This window comes from Triturus cristatus, chromosome 4_2, assembly GCF_964204655.1.
Source record: "Triturus cristatus chromosome 4_2, aTriCri1.1, whole genome shotgun sequence".
Lineage (NCBI taxonomy): Eukaryota > Metazoa > Chordata > Amphibia > Caudata > Salamandridae > Triturus > Triturus cristatus.
In genome coordinates, this window is record NC_140586.1 from 233,583,646 (window position 1) to 233,603,736 (window position 20,091).

A 20,091-nucleotide genomic window follows, 5' to 3' on the forward strand; every position below is an offset into this window, starting at 1 on the left:
GCGGGGAAGGGGTTAATAGAAAGGTTGGAGCTTTTCTAAATTCACTTGAGGCCACTCTTCGTACTTTCTATACTCTGTTTGATGCACTTGCACTGCTCCCATGAATCAATCTGATGATTCTACTATAATTTTTAGCCTCGATTTTCAAATTCCTTGACATTTGCACAGTACCTTTTTAAATTTTCAATTGTAAATTTAGCTTGTACGGCTGAAGCTGCACAATAGTGACGAGTCACTAGTGCTGGAACTGAGAGCGTAGGGGCTGATTACAACTTTGGCTCAGTTGCGCCGGCTCTCCGCCAGCACGGCTGCGACAAAGCCGCACAAGGACCGCCGGCCTGATTACGAGTTCAACTCATGCAGGCGGACGGTCCTTTTGGATTTTCCACAGAAGTGCCCTGAAAAAGGGCACCGCAATGGGAACGGTAAAACGCTTCGTGTACAGCATGGACTGCGAAATCCCTGCGGTGCTGGATCTGGGGTTGCAAGCAGGCAAGGGGCACATGTTGTGGCCCCTGAATTCATCCCCTTGGTGGGGGGGGTGCATGGGGGCCCCCTCTGTCCCCACCCACGGCCAGCCTTTTTGTGGCGGGCTCACTGCTATGAAAAGACTGCCGGTTTAGGAACTCGTAATATGCTCAGTGGGACTGCACCCGTCCTGCTTAGCATATTGCATTACCCCTCTGCTGCGCCACCACCAGGGAACGGCGGTACCCTGGTGCAGCCGGCCATCCACCAACGGAAGACTCAGAGAGTTGTTATCTGGCAGACAGAACACCACCAGTATGGCAGTCCATGGACCTCCAGACTCAGAATCAGGCCCTTAGAATATAAAAAGTCCATTGCTGAAGGAAGCTCATATTGCTGAGGTCTTATAATACTGGTAGGTCACTTCTGCAGGATGCTTACACCGCCGGGACGTTATGACAAGTCAGTGCCAGAGGTTGTTCACACTCCTTTAATCCTAAAGCACTGAAATGGCACTGCAGGCAGAAGCTAAAGCACTGATGAAAGAAGCTCACAGTGCTGAGGCTAGCACTGACCTGGCACTTTCAGAGTATGCTCACATTGATGAAGTGTGATAGAGCACCGGTGGTGGAAGCTAATACTATGAAGTTATAGAGCACTGATAGGGAACTTCCGGAGAAAGCTCATAATGCTGAGGTCCTATAGGAGAGACATGGCACTGCTTGAGAAACGCCATGCTATGGTGTTATAGAAGCAGAGGTAAAAGTGGGCGGGATCGGAGGAGCACCACATGCCCATACTTTTTTAATCTATGAAAAAACGTTCCCCTATTTTTTGTGAAAAGACCATCGTCCTGGGACGGTTAATTCTGATATGTTCAATGCTGAAGTTTCATTCAGGGAATCTCTTGTGCTGTGAAACAAAAGCGGGCAGACAGATAAGCCATAAACAAGCCTTCTTGCAAGAAATGCAAATGTGCACAACTGGTTAATCTGCAAATGTAAAGGGTGCTTGGATGCCTGTATTGGCTTTAATTGTTGGAATCATTTGAAGCTTTGTGATGATAAAGATGTACTCTTTTTGAGTGATGGTGCAAGGGAGGTACCAACTGATCTGTGAAGTGCTTGGTCATATAAAGAAAATTGCATCACACACAGTCTGGGTATTACTAAAACCTATATTTTGAAAGCACCATTTTATCATAAACATTTTTTCGCATTTTGTAGTAGTCTAACTTATAATTTTTCTAATGCAAGTTTAAAATAATGATGTACATATTCAGAGTGCTTTCTGTAACGGGGTGGGACCTCGTAGCACTAAAAATACACAAGTCCCTATTGTCCACTCCAGCATCCAAGATTTAATTCTGTGGCTCTCTGGTTACACCTAGATTTCTGCAGTGCATAAAATAATAGAGGTTTCATAGTGTACTATAGTGCACTTCCCACTGATTAATGTAACTTTTTAAAAATGTATTCCTCATTTAAGCTGCACGTTATTTTATATGCATCTACCTGAAGGTGAAAGATCAAAAAACCTTACAGTATATTTTGTGTTTTTTGCCACACCTTTGACCCCCCAACTCTCACTGACCCTGCCCCCAATGCATTCAGTATCACAGTTACCATACTTTTATTTAATGCACTGTCTGAGGAAGCTCAACTGCTGAGGTCTTATAATACCCAGAAGACACCACTGGAAGAAGATCACATTACTGAGGCCATATGATACTGTCTCGGCTCTGGTGCAGGAAGCGAACACTGCAGAGGTCGTATGTCTTATAGCAATGACTGGCCACTGTCGAAAGAAGCTCACACTGCTAAGGGGTTAAAGCATTGACATGACACTGCCTGATGATTACAGCACCGGAAGGGGCAGGGCTGTTCTGGGGGAGGATGAAGCTATCAGAACTCCCACTACTGAGGTCTTATAGCACTGTCATGGCACTGCTAAAGGAAGCTCAAGGTTCTGAAGGAAGCTCACATTGATGAGGATGTATATTACCGATAGGCAGGGCCACTGGAATCATGTGATTCTACAGCGTCTTCTGCATCATTTTTTTTTAACTTTATTTTTCATTTTTATATGATATTAGTACACCAACATTACAGCATACAGCAATATGTAAGACCCTTGAAAATGGAATTGCAATGCTGGGGGCCACACAATGTCTTTTGAATTCCACAGAGGTGCGGGTTTACATTGCAGTATCATGCAGGACTTCAGTTTAGAACATTTCACCTTGGGGCATGCACATGTCACAGCTAGTCACCCAATCCCTCACTCTCTTGGTGATCCTCCCCGCCTCGCACCCACCACTCTCATATGTTCTTTGCTCGGGCCCTCCCTCTCCCGCTGATAGCCCTGCGCTGCATAGTTCTCTCTATTCTGTTACGTCTGCCTGTAGTCCTTCATCCTTATGTGTGAGCTTCATGTGCGTTTCCTCAGCTAATGCCCACTCCCTAATATCTCTGAGCCACACTGTTACCTCTGGACCTTTCTGCCCCATCCATGTTATGGCCACCCTACGTCTGGCCAAACTAGCATAAATTGCAGTAATTTATAGGGCAACTTTCATTTTTTTAGGCCTGCGTATATGGGCCGGTAGCCATTGTAATGGTTCCTCCTTGTCAGCCATCCCTGTCCAGAACTGTCTTACCCCAGGCAATCCCACAGCAGGTGGATAAAGTCTGCGCTCCCCGCGGCACACCTAGGGCATTTACCATCCTTTTTGTGGAAGATGCATCTCAACTTCACAGGTGTAAGGTAAGTACGGTGTAAATAATTGTAATGTATCAGTTTGAACCTAGCGTTACAGAAGACTCTGTGCCTGAGATCACAAATGGTCGCCCAAGCCCTCTCGTCTAGTTGTGTGTTGAGGTCTCTCTCCCAGGCAGTCCTTGATGGTGCTGTTGGAGCAGTAGATTCCTGCTTTATGGCTTTGTGAAGGAGGGATATCATCTTGTGACCTGTTCCGCATGTGTGTAGAACATCTAAGGTATGGGTCGGCTTGGGGATGTTTGAGTGTTGTGGTCATGTGACCTTAACTACTTCCTGGATTTCCCTATATTGCAACTAATGACCCTGCCTGGGGACAAAACTCTCCCTTACCTGTTTGCATGTTATAAAAGTCTCATTCTGAAATAGGTCTGCGAGGACCTCACAGCCTCCATCCCTCCAGGCCTGAAATTACATGTGTGTTCCCATCTCTCTGATGGGGGCAAGGGTCCAGAGCGGCAGCTCTCTATGGAATGGCACTCTACGTAGCACCTTCTCCACAAACCACTACCAAATACTGCCATATGTCACACTACATAGGGGAGATCTCACTCTACCCTCTACCCTTCATAAGCGCTATCTGAAGGGACACCGGGTCCGTGCTACCCACCAACAGTTGCTTTTCCGAATTGTCCCCTTCCGCCAGTCAATGCGCCACATGCTGTAATTGGGCGGCATAGTAGTATAAATCAAATTGTGGGGCTTCCAGTGTCCTCTCCTCATAGCTACTTGTCAGAATGTGAAGGGCTACTCTACTCCTTTTCCCCGCTCACAGTAGTGAGGTCAGAATCATGTTCAGTTGCTTGAATAATTGCGTCAGGATTGGGGAGAGTGAGATCTGGAGTGCATAAAGGCACCTAGGGCGCATTACCATCTTTGAACTAGCTAGCCTTCCCATTAAGGACTACAGGAGGGTGCTCCAGAACTTCACCGAAAGCTGCATGGCCGTGAGCGTCCTGTCCAGGTTCAGGCCGATTGCCTGAGCATCAGTCAACATGATCTGAACCCGCAGATACCTAAAACTTACATGGTCCCATCTAAGCCCTAAGTCTGGGAGGTCCCCCAGAGGCACCACGGACATGCCTGCCAATGGAAAGATCAATGATTTGTTGCGATTGAGTCTCAGTCCAGAGACTTCCCCGAACCTATCCAGTTGACGCAGCAGTTCGGGTATAGCTACCCAGGGGCATGCCAAATAAAAGAGCGCATCCTCTGCTTATAAGGAGATAATACGATTTGTGTCTCCCACCCAGAAAATCCACGGGTCAAATTCTGCTCTTACCCGCACCATCAGCGGTTCAATAGCTAAGGCGAAAAATGGGGTCGAGAGCGGGCACCCCTGGCGGGTGCCTTGTCCCAGCACCCACTCCTCAGAGCGAGCTCCCCCCAGTCTCACCGAGCACACGGTTCACTGTACGTTTGGACCCTCCGGCTGAATTTGGGGCCCATCCCCAAGGCCCTGAGGACCTCCAAGAGGTACCCCCAGTCTACTGTGTTGAAGGACTTAGCCAGGTCTATAGACACGAGAACCAGCTCTTCCGCTTGGTCTCTCACTTCATGCATAATAATGTGGTTTAGCCTGCGTAGGTTCATTGCTGTGTTGCGTCCCGCTATGCAGCCGCATTGGTCCTCACGTACGAGGTGTGGCATGTGTGGACCCAGACAGGAGGCTAACAGTTTACACAATATTTTTATGTCGGTATTTATCATTGTTATTGGGCGGTGTGATTCGGGTTCGCGACTGTCCCCTCCCGGCTTCAGGATCATGCATATTTCGCCCTGTCTCATGCTAGGTGGGAGGATACCCTTCTCGAAGGCCTCTTCATACACCTGTAGGAGGGCTCGGGACAACGTGCCCACGAAAGCCCGAATAAACTCTGGGGGAAAACCGTCACCACCCGCGGACTTAGCTCCCGGGTGCTGCTGAAGTGCGGACTGTGCTTCCTCGATGCATAGCAAAACTTCTAAGTCCTTCCTAGCCTGCTGGGGAGTGTCTTCAGGGTTAAGGTCTTTAGGTAGGGAAGATAAGCTCCCTCACTCACCATCGGATCCGCCGTATAGACCGACTGAAGGTGAGATTGGAGGGTCTGCAGTATCTCTGCCTCGGAGTGGACCATTATGCCTGTATGCGTGCACAGCGCCACTATTGGGTCGGGGATTTGTTCTCTTCTGAGGTTCCATACTAGTAAGTGGCCTGATTTGTCCCCCTCCGTGTGTAAGTGCTGTCGGTATTAGCTAAGAGTATATTTGTCTAGCCTGTCCCAGATATCGCATATGCGCGTCCGTACTTCCTATTCCCTAGTCCCCACAAAGGATCCGAGTGGTCCCGGGTCTGTGCTAGCAAGGCCACCTCCTCTTTCTCCAGGTCCCGCTGCAGTTGCTTGTGAACCCCACAAGTCAAGCTAAGGCAGGCTCCTCTCACCACAGCTTTTAGGGCCTCCCATTTTGTGGCCCTAGACAAAGCTGCCCCCTCCGAGTCAGTGTGATGTAGTCAGTCAGTGCCCGCTCTATGTGTTGCTTACCCAGCGGATCATCCAGTACCTCCGACTGCAACCACCAGGCCCTTGGGCGTCAGGCCAGGGACCCCCATCTGACCGTGTAGGCGATTGAGGAGTGGAATGAGAGGAACCAGGCCTGATGGGTCACTTCAATGGATACATCGGAATCCAGGTTCACTACCAGCACCCTGTCCTATCTGCTGTGGTTGTTGTGTGTGGGGGAGTAGCAAATGTACATCTTCTGGGTAGGGTGTCTCTGTCGCCAAACGTCCTGTGCCCCTAAGTTCCCCATGACCTCTCTGAGTTTTTCCGTCATCTGTGGCTTTGTCCCTCTACGAGGTGGGCACTTGTCAATCTCGGGGTCCGGCACACAATTGAAATCACCCACCCATATAAGAGGCACCTCTAATTCCAACACCAAGACTTTCTGAAGGGTTTGGAAAAAGTCTGGGTCATCTACATTTGGGGCGTATGTATTTATTATTGCTACTTCCCTCCCATCTAGTTTAGCTCTCAGGAGAATGTATCTCCCATTAATGTCCACCTCCATGTATTGCAAGACAAACGGATTCCCCAGGGCCACCCACATTAGCACCCTGACGTAGGTAGAGTATGATGAGTGAAAAATCTGTCCCCTCCATTTTTCGCTAGCCTCTGGGCACCTGCTACCTTGAGGTGGGTGTCCTGCAGATATGCCACTTATACGTGGTGCCGCCGGAGGAATGAAAGGACCCTTGAATGGTTGGTGCATGTGTCCAACCCTCTCCCATTCTAGCTCATAATCTTAGTCCCCATTGTCCCTGTGATGTACTGTGTTGGTGTGCCCCTGCTCCCTCTCACGCGTGGTCGACCTACCTACTGTATGCTGTTTAACTAACATATAACCACATGATGTAAATAACCCCCAATAACAACACCCCATCCACGGGCAAATGAGCTGCAACAGTGCATGCGTGTATGCACTCCCCATGGGTGTGCCAGGACGTGCACAGCCACCCCATCAGCCCAACAGGAGCCGTAGAACTTCCCCCAAACAATTTCAGGCTCCCGGCCTTGCCCAACCGCTCGTATCAGTATGCAGATTACACGGCCTCCAACCTGGGGTAGACCCAGCCGTCCCAGGTCTGCGGCCTCCCCGTGTGTCCCTCTGTGCCTACAGGATACCTGCTGAATCCCGAACCCCAACCCATTACCTTCCCTGAGCTGCCTCCGCCCCTCACGCCCCCCTGCTGCCTATGCAGCCGAGTATGTCTTATGTATGCTTTTCATGTTTGCCTACCGGCCGGAAGTCCCGCTGTAGCAAGGTATGACAATCAACCCAATTCCGGGGGAGATAGTGCTGAGTCCATGACAGTCTCCGGAATCACTTTGTTTGTTTGCAGTAGGGTATCAGGTACCATTTCTGACTCCAGATACCCCACCGACATCTGTGGTGGGGAGTAACCTGGGCCCGGGGCCTCCACCTGCATGGTTCCATCGTCGCCCACCGTAATTCTCTGTTGCTCCGGCAGGTTGCTTTCTGTTGAGCGGTCCCTGTGCCGGCCCGTATGAGACCTCGGGGGCCTGGATCCCCATCCTGTCCGGGGTCCCCTCCGCTACTGGGGGGGCGAGCGTCCCCTCAAATTTCCAACCACTCCCACACTTCCTCAGGGGACTCAAAGAAGTTGGCCTTTCCATGCGAGATCACCTTCAGTTTGGCGGGGTTAAGCAACATATATTGTAGGTGCAACTCCCAAATCTTCTGTTTCACTCCAAGGAACGATTTCCTCTGCTCCTGAACCTATCTGGTGTAATCGGGGATATACCGAAACTTTGGTATTGTCATAGGTTAAGTCCGAGGTCTCCTGGTAGCCCGAAGGATGCAGTCTCTATCCTGGTAATTTAGGATTTTAGCAATTATGGCCCTGGGAGAGGCCGCCGGGGAGGCGGGGGCACCAATGCCCTGTGCGCCCTTTCCACCACAAACACGTCCGAGAGCCCCCTGCGGCACAGCTTGGGGCATATCCAGTGTTCTAGGAAGCGTTCAGTTTTGCCCTCCTCAGCACGTTCCAGGATCCTCAGGACTCTGATGTTGCTGCGTCGGACCCAGCCCTCCGTCTCCTCGACTCAACGTTAAAGTGCCCCTGTGGTGTTGGTCAACTGTGTCACCTGTTGCTTTAGGCCGTCACCTCACCTTAAAGCTGTACGATGTTGCATTCCGCTGTAGATATTTTATCTGAGACCTTTCGTAAGTCTGCCCTGAGTAGATTCACGTCTATTGATATAGTCTCGATCTGCTTCTCCAGGGCATTTCTGGACCCCTGGATGGCCACCAGAATCTCTGCTCCAGACGGCTTGCTGACAGCTTCACTGTCCCCATCGGGCCCGACTGCCTTGTAATCCTTGCATTGGGAGGTGCTGGGTGCTGTACTGGGTGATCGTGTTGGGGTTGGACGCAGGGACGGGCTTGTCCATCCCCATTTTGCCAGCCCCTGGTATATTCAGAAGTTTTTCTCAGGTCGGTCCCCCCCTTAAAATTACTCCAGACCTTGAGCCTTTGTTTCTTCCTGCCCACAGGGGTGGCAACCGGGCCGTCTCCTAGCTTTCTAACGGCACGGTGCAGGCCTCCGGCTCGGTCAGGACCAAGGTAGCTCAGCAGGCCATGCCCTCGTTGGCTCCAATCCTTGGCGGGGTACCCCTGTGCTTTTAATTCGGGGTTCCCGCTGCTCCTGTCACGGCTCCTCCTCCTCCCTCTAGCTGCAGGGGAGCCCACCAGAAGGACCACAGCTGGGCTCAAAGCTCCCAACAGGGTCCTTAATCAGGGCTGAACACTCCTCCCCGGGTGCGGTACATCCCGGACAATGGGCCCCCAGCCGGGGGCCCTGGTTGCTCACCTCATCGTTCTCCCCACCACAAGGGTCGCCGGCATTTCAGTGGCAGGAGCTCACAGGATTAACAGTTCTCTCCTCCTCTGCCGTACCGCAATCCCAACGCCGTTGATATTCTGGGCCCTGTCCGAGCCGCAGGTCTCCAGTAGTATCGCCCCTCTAGGCCTAGCGGCAGCAGGTGCAGCGCAGCCCCAGGCTCAGTGCACCGTGTCTCCGGCTCTGCTGCAGCTTCTCTCACTCCCATCAGGCCTGCAGAGACCCCTGCGCCGGGCAGGCTCAGGAGGCTCCTACCTCTCTAGGCACCGGTGCAGGACGCACCGGCAGGCAGCTGGAAGCTACACAGCCCATTCATCTGATCGGGGCAGCCACCCGAATCTGGGCCTCTCTGTGGTGACCTGGTGTAGGCCACGCGGGCAGGACGCTTGGTGCAGTGACCACAGGTGCGCAGTTGTAGTGCTCAACCGGAAAGACCCCGAGCGGTCTTCCTTAACTTTATTTATACCCCCGAGGCGAGCCCGCCTCGAGGGGTGGGGGATGTGTGTTTAGTGTAATACATTGTGTTGTAGAGGCCGAGTGGCTCTCTACATCTCTCCAACATTTTAGATAATGCCAAACATCAAAGTTCTCCACTTAAGGCGAGGGGCACATAAAGTCTCTGAGTCTTTGGCTCGGAGCAGGATTACCTCGCAACCGGGAGCCTGCTCCTCTGTTGGAGCCACCTCTGTCCCCCGGGCTCCGGGAGACGGATTCTTCTCTCTGAGCTTGGCTTTCCCAGTGACTGCCGGTGTTTTGCTCTGGTTTGCCCTGTTGTATGCCTCCACTTCTCCTTGGATATTCCCTCTCTGGGGCAGGCGACCAATCTGGGAAATCGTCGCACTCCATTCCTATTTATTCGCTGTCCTGTTCCCCTGCTAGTTCCCCCTCAACCTTCTTGAAACACGAAGCATTCCTCGTCACTCTCACACCGCCTCTTCCTGCCGTGATCATAGTTCCTTTTGTTGCTAGCACTGTCCACACCTCTGGTTCGAAGGGTGTACGGAATTTCCAGCCGATCTTTGACTACCACCCTGTCTCCCGCTACTAGGTGATGTTCTCGGGCCCTCCGATATTCACTGGCCTTGTTGTTCGTCTTCTCCCTTCGATCTTGCACCGCTTCATCATCGTGTGTTGGTGGACTCCAGGATGGATCGGTCGGTATCCCGTCTCGCGGGGCTTCTTTGAAGAGGAGATGGGCTGGCGCACACTTCGTCGTGCAGTGTGGCGTGTGTCTATATGCGTCAAGAAACTTGGTCAACGCTGTCTCCACATCTTGTCCTTGCTCTACGGCGATGCGCAGGGCTCTGTTCAGAGTGCGCATCAGCCTCTCAACGTCCCCATTTGCCTGCGGCCATAGAGGAGTTATCCGCCTGTGTTTGATCGCTCGCTTCACCAGGTATTCTCTGAATTCTTGGCCTTGGAAGGGCGGCCCATTGTCAGATCGGATTTCCTTGGGGTTCCCTAGCATGGCGAATGTCTTTTCCAGGGCCAGCTGTATATGGTGGAACGATGTGGACTCCACTACCTCTACCACAGGGAACTTCGTGTAGGCATCCACCAGTACTAACATTTGTCTCCTGTCCGGAAAACTTCCGAAATCCACACTCACATTGGACCACGGGAGATGAAATGGTTCTTCGGTGATGACCGGCGCTGATGGTGGGTCACCCCCTGTGATCATGCATGCATGGCATCGCCGTACCAGCTCTTCTACTTTTGTGTCCATGGTTGGAAACCAGACTTTGTTCCTGAGTCGTGCCTTGGTTTTCGCCATGCCTTGATGGCCTTCGTGTGCCAGTTGCAGGAAGCGGCCTCGCAGTGTTCTTGGGACAACCAGGAGATGGCCTCTCAGAACTGCGCCACACTCCCCTACGCTTAGCTCATGACGAACTTGCCACAGCTGTTGCTGCGTGTGCTTGTCTTCTTCCGTGACCGCCTTGTTACCTTCCAAGAACCTCTTCCAGTCGTGAGATGCCAGGGCCTTCTTGACTTTGGTCAGGGTCTCGTCATTGTCCGTGGCTTGGCCGACTTCTTCCAGGGTCACCGCATCCGGGCAAGCGTCACGGACAATCATCTGAACATAGGCGTCGGAGTATCTGACATCCGTGGGGACGCACGCCGGGGGGAGGTCCTCCGGGTGACGGGATAGGTAGTCCGCAGGGTTGTGAGCCCCTGGGCGAAAGAGTACCGTGAACCGGTATTTCTGCAGCTGTACTGCCCATCGTTCAATGCGGGGTGGTGCCAGCCGTGTGGTGCCCCCAAACAGTGGGACCAAGGGTTTGTGGTCTGTGATCACGTTGAAGTCTTGCCCAAACAGGTATAGATGAAAATGTTGGCATGCCCATTTTATTGCCAAGGCTTCTCTTTCTATTTGTGCGTACCTCGTCTCTGTGTCAGATAGCGCACGACTGGCATAAGCAACTGGTTTCCATGTCCCTCTTTCGTGTTCTTGTTGGAGTGCAGCTCCAAGACCCACCGGGCTTGCGTCTACAACCAGTTCCGTCGGCCTGCCGGGGCGGAAGTATGCCATGCAATGTTCCCTCTAATTTTTTACCTCTGTGTGCGGCAGTGGAGGGTCAGTGTGCACTGCAACCTTGGCTATGTGCGCCAGGAACCAGACCGCGTGCGTGTGCAGCGCCAAATGTCACTCCAAACGTTTACTTTAAAAAGTGAAAAGATGGTGCCTATTTACACATACAGCGCCAGTTAAGGGTTTTAAGGTCGGTTTACAAATTGGATAAACACTCCATGACATTAATTGGTTACACAGGCAAGTACACTTCAGGTTTAGAAAAGCACAAGACTCCAAGGGGCATATTATCAAGAACGGCGTAAAAATTATCGCCGCAGCTTGCAAAGAGAAGAGCAACTTTAAAAACACAGCGTGTACTTTCTGAAAGTACACGCTGGGTTTTTAAACTTGCTCCACTCTTTTGTTTGTAAAGCGCCATGAGGGGAACAGGCCCGGCTCCAGGAATTTTTATTTGGGTGGGCCAAGGGTGCATTTGGGTGGGCCACTGCGGGCTTGATTTGTCGCATATATGTCTAGGCAGGCCTGCTTCCGGGCCCTCCTTTATCTCTTCTTAGTCTTACAAGGCCCAGTAAAACACACTTTTTTCCAAATCTCTTTCTAAATATTATCACTCTCAAAAAGTGCTTTTTCCATGTAATGTTCCTTTATTGGGAAGAGGAGGTTTCTGAGGTGGGAGTATCAGGCAAGTGACACTTCTCGGGTTCCCTCTGCGTGAGCCTTCAGGGAGAATCCCTCTTCATTACTACCTCCGCCTGACCCCGGACTCTGTAACGCACTCCCTTACAGGCTTGATTATCCACTACTCCTCTCCAGTGCACCTTATTTCACAGCTGACCTTGGGCCCCAGCCCCATATCAGGCACCATAGGACTCCACTTTCATTTTTCCCGCTAAAAACATTAGTAAAATCGCCTACAAACTTAAAACATTGAATATAGCAGTAAATATAATTAGCACGCACTTTAAAGTATGTTCCACAGTAGCCCTTATGACCCGACTGCTAATTAAATAAACAAAAACAGAAAGGCCAGGACAGGGCCGGCTTCAGCGCTGATGCGAAAGTATTTTTTGGTGCCACACCAATAACCTCTTTCTCCGTAAATACCTTTACTACCACCTTCCAACAGTGCCCCTCATCCCTCCATAGGCCCCTCTATTGACCTTCTCCTCGGATTCCCTCACTGCCACATGCCACAGGCGCCCCTCATCTCCCCATAGCCCCTCCCCCTTATGACCTCGTCCTCGGATTCCCTCACTGCCACCCTCCAACAGTGCCCCTCATCTTTACTTAGCCCCTCTCTCATATGCATTTCATTTGTTGTATAGCGCTACTCATATCAGTGTAGTGTGTGTCAGTACTTTACACCACGCACACATTATACAGAGACAATGAATCATACAAGTATGTAAATCAGTCTACAGGGAATGTCACATAAGCCAATGAGGATTACAAGGTGTAGGAATCACATGTCATCCATAGTGGTGGGCAGTATATTTTAAGATGGTTTGGTCTGGGGAAACACAACCTTAGGATTTCAAGAGTATTCCATGGGGGTTTTAGCAACATTAGAATAATGAAAGACTGGGGAAGTTCTAACTATATCCCAAAAAAGTTCTAACTATACCATTCATGTTTGTCTGCAGCTCTTTGATGACAGTTCATTGGTCATTGTCCTATGTTAGGATTGTAACTTCATCAGGAAGTACCACAAACTTGGGAGTACTTTAAAGTTATGCGAAAGCAGTTACTTGTAGCTGGGAAACTGCTTGTCCTTCGATCTCCTTTTAAATGCTTCCCCCTCCGGGACATTTTAGGGGATTTAAAGATCAGACAGTTGGATGAACTATGTCTGCTTAAGACGTGGCCCGGATAGACCACTGGATTCCTTAAAAGAACAATCATTGTGTGGTCTCGTAAGTAAATACCTCTTGGACAAAATCTGCTAAATATTCAAAATAATTCTGTCTTTATCATTTAGTCCACCAATCTGCCGCCAAGCTTTAGTCAATTCGACACAGAAGGGCATCCCTTAATGCAGTGCAGTGTTCTGGTATGGTTTCAATTAGGTCTAATATCCACAGAAAATGCGGGATCTTTGCACACGTTTTGTTTCAGAACCGCTGATGCTGCACATTTCTTCAGAGGATTAGCGTTGTGCCAAACAGGCACATTCTGTGTTTTTAGCAGGTGAGCAGAGTTCCAACACAACTGGTAGGACGAGGCGTTTTTCATACTGATGCATACTCTGTTGATCAGACCACAGCACGGATGCCCTTTCACACATGACAGTAACCCGATTCAAATCTCCCACTTTGCTCTTCTGAAATGTTGGCATGTATGAATTCAGTGCCAGATACTCCTTGCAATTTTATCTGTCTCTTGCATGTTCGTGCGTTCTCCCTTTGTGCCAGTAGGTAGTGTGGAGATGCAGGTGCTAAGAAGGGGTGAAAAAAAACGACAAAGCTCATTAACGTGCAAAATGCCTTTTAAAAACCCGTGAAGTACTCGGGTGCGGCTGTTGGGTGCCCGGGAAGCTGCCTCAGCATGGGGACCCACACACGACGGTGGGGGGTGAGGAGGTGCTGAAGCTGAAGCACTTTGAGCACAATGGGCTTTGCGCGCCTGCAACACCATGTCTCTGCCTCCCGCATGGATTTTGCACCGCTCGCGTTTTAAAAAGCGGCGGTGCGAACAGTCTCGTAGGGATGACTGTGCGCGCTAAACCCAGGGCACTGCGCGCTCCGGCTGACCATCGTGCGCGCGCGCCCGCGCGCGCAGCTTAGTGGGAACAGTGATGCCATGACAGTTTTATCTTGTAATGCCGCCTTGATCTTTGCGAACGCTGCGTTGGCTTCCACCGTCCATGTCCAGGGCTGGTCACTTCGTGTGAGGACGCGAAGGGGTTCAGACAGTGCGGCTAGGTTCGGGATGAGCCTACCACAGTACGTCGCCATCCCGAGGAAACTCCGCACTTCGGTGGGTGACTTGGGGATGCTTACCGACCGCAGGGCAAGTGCCTTCTTCGGATCTACTTTGAGGCCTTCTCGCGTGAACGTGTAGCCGAAGAAGTCAATAGATTCCTGATAGAACACACACTTATCCTTGTGTAGTGTTAGGCCATGGTCTCGGAGCCGTTGGAGTGTTGCTCTCAGCTGGGCATGATGGTCTTCAAGGGTACACGAGGATACCAGGATATCATCGCTTAGATTGATTACTCCTGTCAGGCCTGACAGGGTTTCCTTAATGGCATTTTGAAACACCTCCGCCGCTGAAGATACTCCAAAACTGAGTCGCTTGTACCTTCTGAGGCCCACATGTGTAGCGAAGGTCGTAATGTATCTGCTGTCTGGTTCTAGCTCCAGCTGGTGGTACCCCGCATTAAGGCCCAATTTTGAAAACCATTTAGCGCTGTTTAGGTCCGCCATGATATCATCCATGGTTGGTGTTACATGGCGCTCTCTCTTGACATCAGCGTTGGGTAGCCTCATATCGACGCATAGTCGAATCGCTCCCGGTTGTTTTGGCTTTGGAGCGTCCACTAGCGGAGATACCCAGGGTGTGGGACCAGTGACCTTCTCAATGACGTCTAACGCTTCGAGCTTTTCCAACTCCGCTTCAACCTGGGGCCTCAAGTTGTACGGTACCCTACGGTGACGCAGGGCTACCGGTTTGATTGTAGGGTCTATGTGGAGCCAAAATTGTTTTCCTTTCAACTTCCCTAGCCCTGTGAAGAGTTCGGGGAACTCCTGCATAATGTCCTTGGCGTGTGCTTCATGTACTTCGTTCGTGAAGAACACGAGCCCCAAATCCTCAGCTGTGTGGCAGCTCAGGAGGGTGCCCTTCCTTCCTTCTGTTACGTGGAATCTAGCCGTGGTGGTGAGAGGACCGCTGGTGACCGTCGTTTCAAAGGTGCCTCTCAAGGGAAGGGGGTGACACCTCCATATGCGTATATTCTCGCTTTGGTTGGCAGCAGAGGGGGTCGGTGTGCCAGTGCTTCGAACTGTTGGGAGTCCATGACATTCACCGTTGCCCCGGTGTCTATGAGTGCCTGGAGATCGGTACCAAAGATCCTGACGGAGCACATAGGCGGCGGCCTGCGCCTGCCTCCTGATTGTCCTACGAAGGAGACATAGTATACCTCGTCGTCTTCGTCCTTCAGGTCAAGATTCTGGTGGTGCGTTGCATCCCTTTTCGATACGTCCGGGTCAGCTATCGACAGTTGCCAGACTCTTTGTATGAGCCCTCTCGGTCTTCTTGGGGCAAACCGTGGTTGACCACTGCGGCACACTTTGGCGTAGTGATTCAATTTCCCGCAACGGGAACACTCTCGCCCCTTCACTCCGCATGTGGCCGTGGGGGGGGTGATCTTCTCCGCTATTCCCACAGGGTCCTCCAGGTGGCGGTCTTGTCCTGACTGGTGCGGACGTTGGTCGCCTGCGGATCACGTTGACGCGTTCCTCTTTGATCGGAGGAGACCAGGTGTTGCTTTGCGCCGGAGGCGGTTTGTGGAGAGCTGCGGCCATCTCTTCCGCCCTAACGTCTGAAAGTTCATGTGACCTGGCTAGCACCAGGATCTGGTCCAGCGTGATGCCGGGTTGACGCAGTATCAGCTTCCTGAGCAGTATTGATTTGCATCCCAGTATGATATGGCTTCTTATCTCCTCCCTTTGGTCGGTGAATCCGCATGTGGCCGCTAGCTTCCTCAGGCGCGCATGAAACATGTCGACAGACTCATCCTCTAACTGTAAGGAACGCCGAAATTTGAATTTCTCAAAGTCCGGGTTGAGTTGCGGATCAAAGTGTTGATTGAGAGCCGCGACTGCAGCGTTGTAATCATCCGCGTTGCCTGTGTTTGGGAGGGTCTGACTCGCAAACAAATCATAGATCTCAGGTCCCCCATAGAAGATTAGCAGGGAGCGCTTCACCGTGCCGTCCATTTCACGGGTCTCCGTGAAGTAGTTGTTGAGCTGGCCCACCCAAGCTCTCCATCGGGGGGCCGCGGTGGCTGGATCCGCCATTTCACTGAAAGGCGGGAGTGGGTTGGTCGTTGCGTGATTGAGTCGTGGTTCGTTCGCCCTTCCCCCTCCTCCTTGGGCCGCAGGTGGGGCCGGTGGGGCGTTGTTGTTTGCCTGTGGCGGGACGCTCATGCCTACAGGCGGGACACGTCAATGCGCCTAGCGCTGCACCCGTGAGGAGCGGCTGGCTGGGATGAGCGAGTGACTCACTTGCGTGTGAGCAGCGACGGACGGGCTGGGGCGTTCAAGTCGGTTACACACACTCCCACGTAGGAAGCCCCAAAACCCCGAGGCTGTCGGCTCCAGGCAGCAGGCAGGAAGAGGATGGCACAACCACGTCACAGCCGGTGAAATCCAGCAGACCGCATGAAGCAAGCAGTAGCCGATGGGGATCTTGCTGTCGCCAATGTTTGTTTGAGAGAGAGAAGCTGCACATGCGCGTAGGGCGTTCTGGCAGCCGGTCAGGTGCGTCCTTTCTGCGCGCCAGGGCGCGATGCTTCCGCTCCGCTAACACCGGGGGCGGGGCGCACCGGCAGCCACGTGGAGGTAGGCAGACTCCTGCAGGCACGTTTGCAGGGCTCAGCAGCGGCAGCCGGCGGAGCCGATACAGCGCGCACAGTGCTCACCTTGTGGTCTCGGAGAGGCGCGTCCTGCTCCTGGAGTGTGTCTCCAGCAAAGAGGGAGACACGCAGGCAGCCGGACACAGGAGGATCGCCGGCAATGGTGGAGCGTCGCGGGTGGGCTCCGCTGACGCCGCGGCCACAACGACGGATGGCTGATGACACGCAGCGGGTGTTCCGGCCTCGTCGCCAGTGTGGTGACCTGGTGCAGGCCACGCGGGCGGGACACTTGGTGCAGTGACCACAGGTGCGCAGTTGTAGTGCTCAACCGGAAAGACCCCGAGCGGTCTTCCGTTACTTTATTTATACCCCCGAGGCGAGCCCGCCTCGAGGGGTGGGGGATGTGTGTATAGTGTAATACATTGTGTTGTAGAGGCCGAGTGGCTCTCTACACTCTCCTCGTCTGGGCCTCCCCCGATGCTTGCAGGCCTCGTCTGGCTGCTGTCAGGCCGCACAGCCTTGCACAGGCCATTTTAGTGCAGCGTCCCACTTCAGAGGTTCACCCGTCTAAGACGCACCTCCAGGGCCCCTGGTTCTCCTGCAGGGCCCCTAAAGCATCAGGAACCCCCTCAGCCGTCTGAAGGCACCCAAGTGCGCACAGGTGCAGGATATAAACAGGATAATGCGGCAGACCGGCCAGGATCCCTAGGAGCTCACGTCCTGTCAGCCATATTGCTTGGCCACGCCCTGCATCTTCTGCATAATTAACAAATTGTTTCACTTGCATATTATCCATCATCTTCTGCATAAATTGCAGCTTCTAGTGCTTCTAACTCAAACAGCTCAAAAGTCATCAAAAGCGCTGCTACAACTGTTGGTGCACAGTGACAGACCCTTTAGCACACACAGGCCACCTTTCTTCTGCTGATTGCTGCATTTAGCTGTTAAATTGATACTAATGTGTTGCAGTCTTCTGGGGCACTGCTGAAACGGCAAAACAATGAGGAAATGTTGCCATACAATGTGCAGCATTAAACCACATAATATTTCTTTCTTGACTCATAATTTAGGTAGCCTGACACACAATGTCCTTCTCCCAGTGCTTAATTTGTAAAAAAGAAGTGCCAGGGCTAACATGAGGAGGCCTCTGCAGCTTGCACCACATATTGCCCCTTCCATGCTGCCAATGATAGTAATAACACTACTACTAACCATCACACTCCTACAAGTGTGAAAATTCAGACTATTTATGGCCCCCAAAGCTGGAAGAATGGCTTGGGTGGCAGGTAATAGTAATTTTTTATGCATATTGCATTAAAATGTACTGTTGTTGTGGTGTTGCTAAATGAGCCAGACAGCGCCACCTTGTGGCAGACTGTCACAAGACCAGTGTTGCCAATTAAAAGGCAGTGTTGAGCACTGCAGACCACCGGCTCAAATCAAGCACTGGACTTTCTCCGCTGCCGCATAATTCCAGTCGCCTTTTCCGAGGAACCTCACACTGTTGTAGTCTCAGCACTGAAGAGGCACTACCGGAGTAATGGAGCTGCTCGAGAGAGATAGAGTTTTGTCTACTGGAAGTTTTGACTCATCATAAGATACCGCAGAGGGTTTAAGCTGCGAAACACGTGCACCATGCGGATCACAACGTGCATAAAACATAAATAGCTCAGTGGGTTTCTGTTTTTGTCAGAAAGAGCTTTTTGTTACTTGCAGTTTATAAGTTAAAATCCTAATATAGAACAGTGAACTATTGCCTGCCATCAAAGACTTGCATGCAGAAATGCATGTGAGAGGGCGTGGTTAAGGAGACTTGAGGGCCACTGTTAAAAGGTGGTAGCGAGGAAATCCCTGGAGAAGGAAGGATGCTAACAAGGGGGGCATCAATTGTGAGGCGCCACCTGACCCTGCAGGGAGAGGGTCAGGCATTGTGGGCTTAATTGTAGCACTGTTTGGGCACTGCTAGAAGACGCGCCCTCTACTGGAGTCCTAATGTGCTGGCATGTCACTGCTGCGGGAAGGTCACACAGCTGAGGAATCATAGCACCGATGCAGGGCCCCCTGGAGGAAACTCCCACTGCTGAGGTATTATAGTACTGACAGGACATTACCAGAGGAAACACGCACTGATGGTGCCTTATATCACTGAAAGGACTCTGCTGGAGGAAACTCCCGCTGCTGAGGTATTATAGTACTGACAGGACATTAGCAGATGAAACACTCACTGATGGTGCCTTATATATCACTGAAATGGAGGAAACTCGCACTGCTGAGGTGTGATACTAGCGGGCCGCTGGCAGCGGAAGCTCGCGCAGCTGCTGGTGCCTTCTGCGGCAGGAAGCCCACAGGGCCGTAGTCGTGTCACCCGCAGTGCTTTACTGGAAGAAGCTCAAACCGCTGATAATGTGTCACAACTGACGGCGCCGGCAGAGGGCTCCCACACATCTGGCCCCCGGTGAACCGACAGAGCGTTGCGTTGGTCAAGAACCTCTCACTGCTGCAGTAGTGAAGCAGACTTCCATGCCCCCCCCCCCCCCCACTTTCTCCTCTTACCCCCTGCACAGAACAGTGCTGGACGTTACTGCCAAAAGTTGACCTTTTATCATTACAAAAGCACCGAAAACCACAGCACACAATGTGATAGACATGTTCAAAGTCACTCACCCATCTCCGACCACCACACACTTTATGGCCTGCATCTTTCTGCGGGGTTGGTGCAGATGAGACCCCGCCTTTGAGGGGCCGCGGGAAGAGAGGCACACCCGAGGGACAGCTAGATTCACGCACAGACAGGCAGGGTGGCTGATGGAGAGTTGGGTAGACAGAAACACCAAGAGAGACACAGAAGTGCACACTCGGAGTTAGACAAACAGGGTGGCAAAGGCAAACAGACAGGTTGAAAACAGATAGGGTGACAGCAAGATGGGTAGCAGGACGACAGGCTGACAACCAGAGAGTTTGAAACAGAGGGATAGGCTCGTGGCACACAGGCAGACCGACGGGTAAGGTTAGACAGACAGCCCCCCAGCCGTCCGTTCCGCGGGTGGTAAACGCGCTTCTACCCCGCTAGCTCCCCATGCAGCGGCGACTCCTCCCTCAACAAAGATTGTAACTTCTGCTTTCTACACTTCCTCCTCGCCTCCTGTGTGCTGGGCGGGGAGGGCGGCAGTCACTCACACACACCCTGCAACAGCTTGCAAACTTTCCACAACAGGTCCTCGGAGCGAGATCACTCTGAAGTGACTGTCTCTTCTGAAACAGCTCGAACCCTCCCACAGGCGAGAGCTGCGCCAGGTGTCTCCTCGGAGGTTTTAATGTGATGCTACATCATGCTAG

General features: G+C 51.9%; 1 protein-coding gene across 3 annotated transcripts in view; it reads right to left on the reverse strand.

The window, feature by feature from the left end:
- The window catches only part of LOC146833507 (ras-related C3 botulinum toxin substrate 2), a 149,851-nt gene extending 129,935 nt beyond the window's left edge, over positions 1-19,916 (reverse strand). The window contains exon 1 of one of the 3 annotated variants that reach the window (XR_014960592.1): positions 19,420-19,869. Coding sequence is in view for 2 of the 3 variants with exons in the window: in XM_085601354.1 (XP_085457480.1) it covers positions 19,420-19,454 (35 nt within the window). In the remaining variant the exon portion in view is untranslated. Of the gene's footprint in view, positions 1-19,419 lie in introns of all 3 variants that reach the window. The other 2 variants (XM_085601354.1, XM_085601353.1) reach the window with 2 other exon arrangements.
- Between the last annotated feature and the right edge of the window lie 175 nt (positions 19,917-20,091).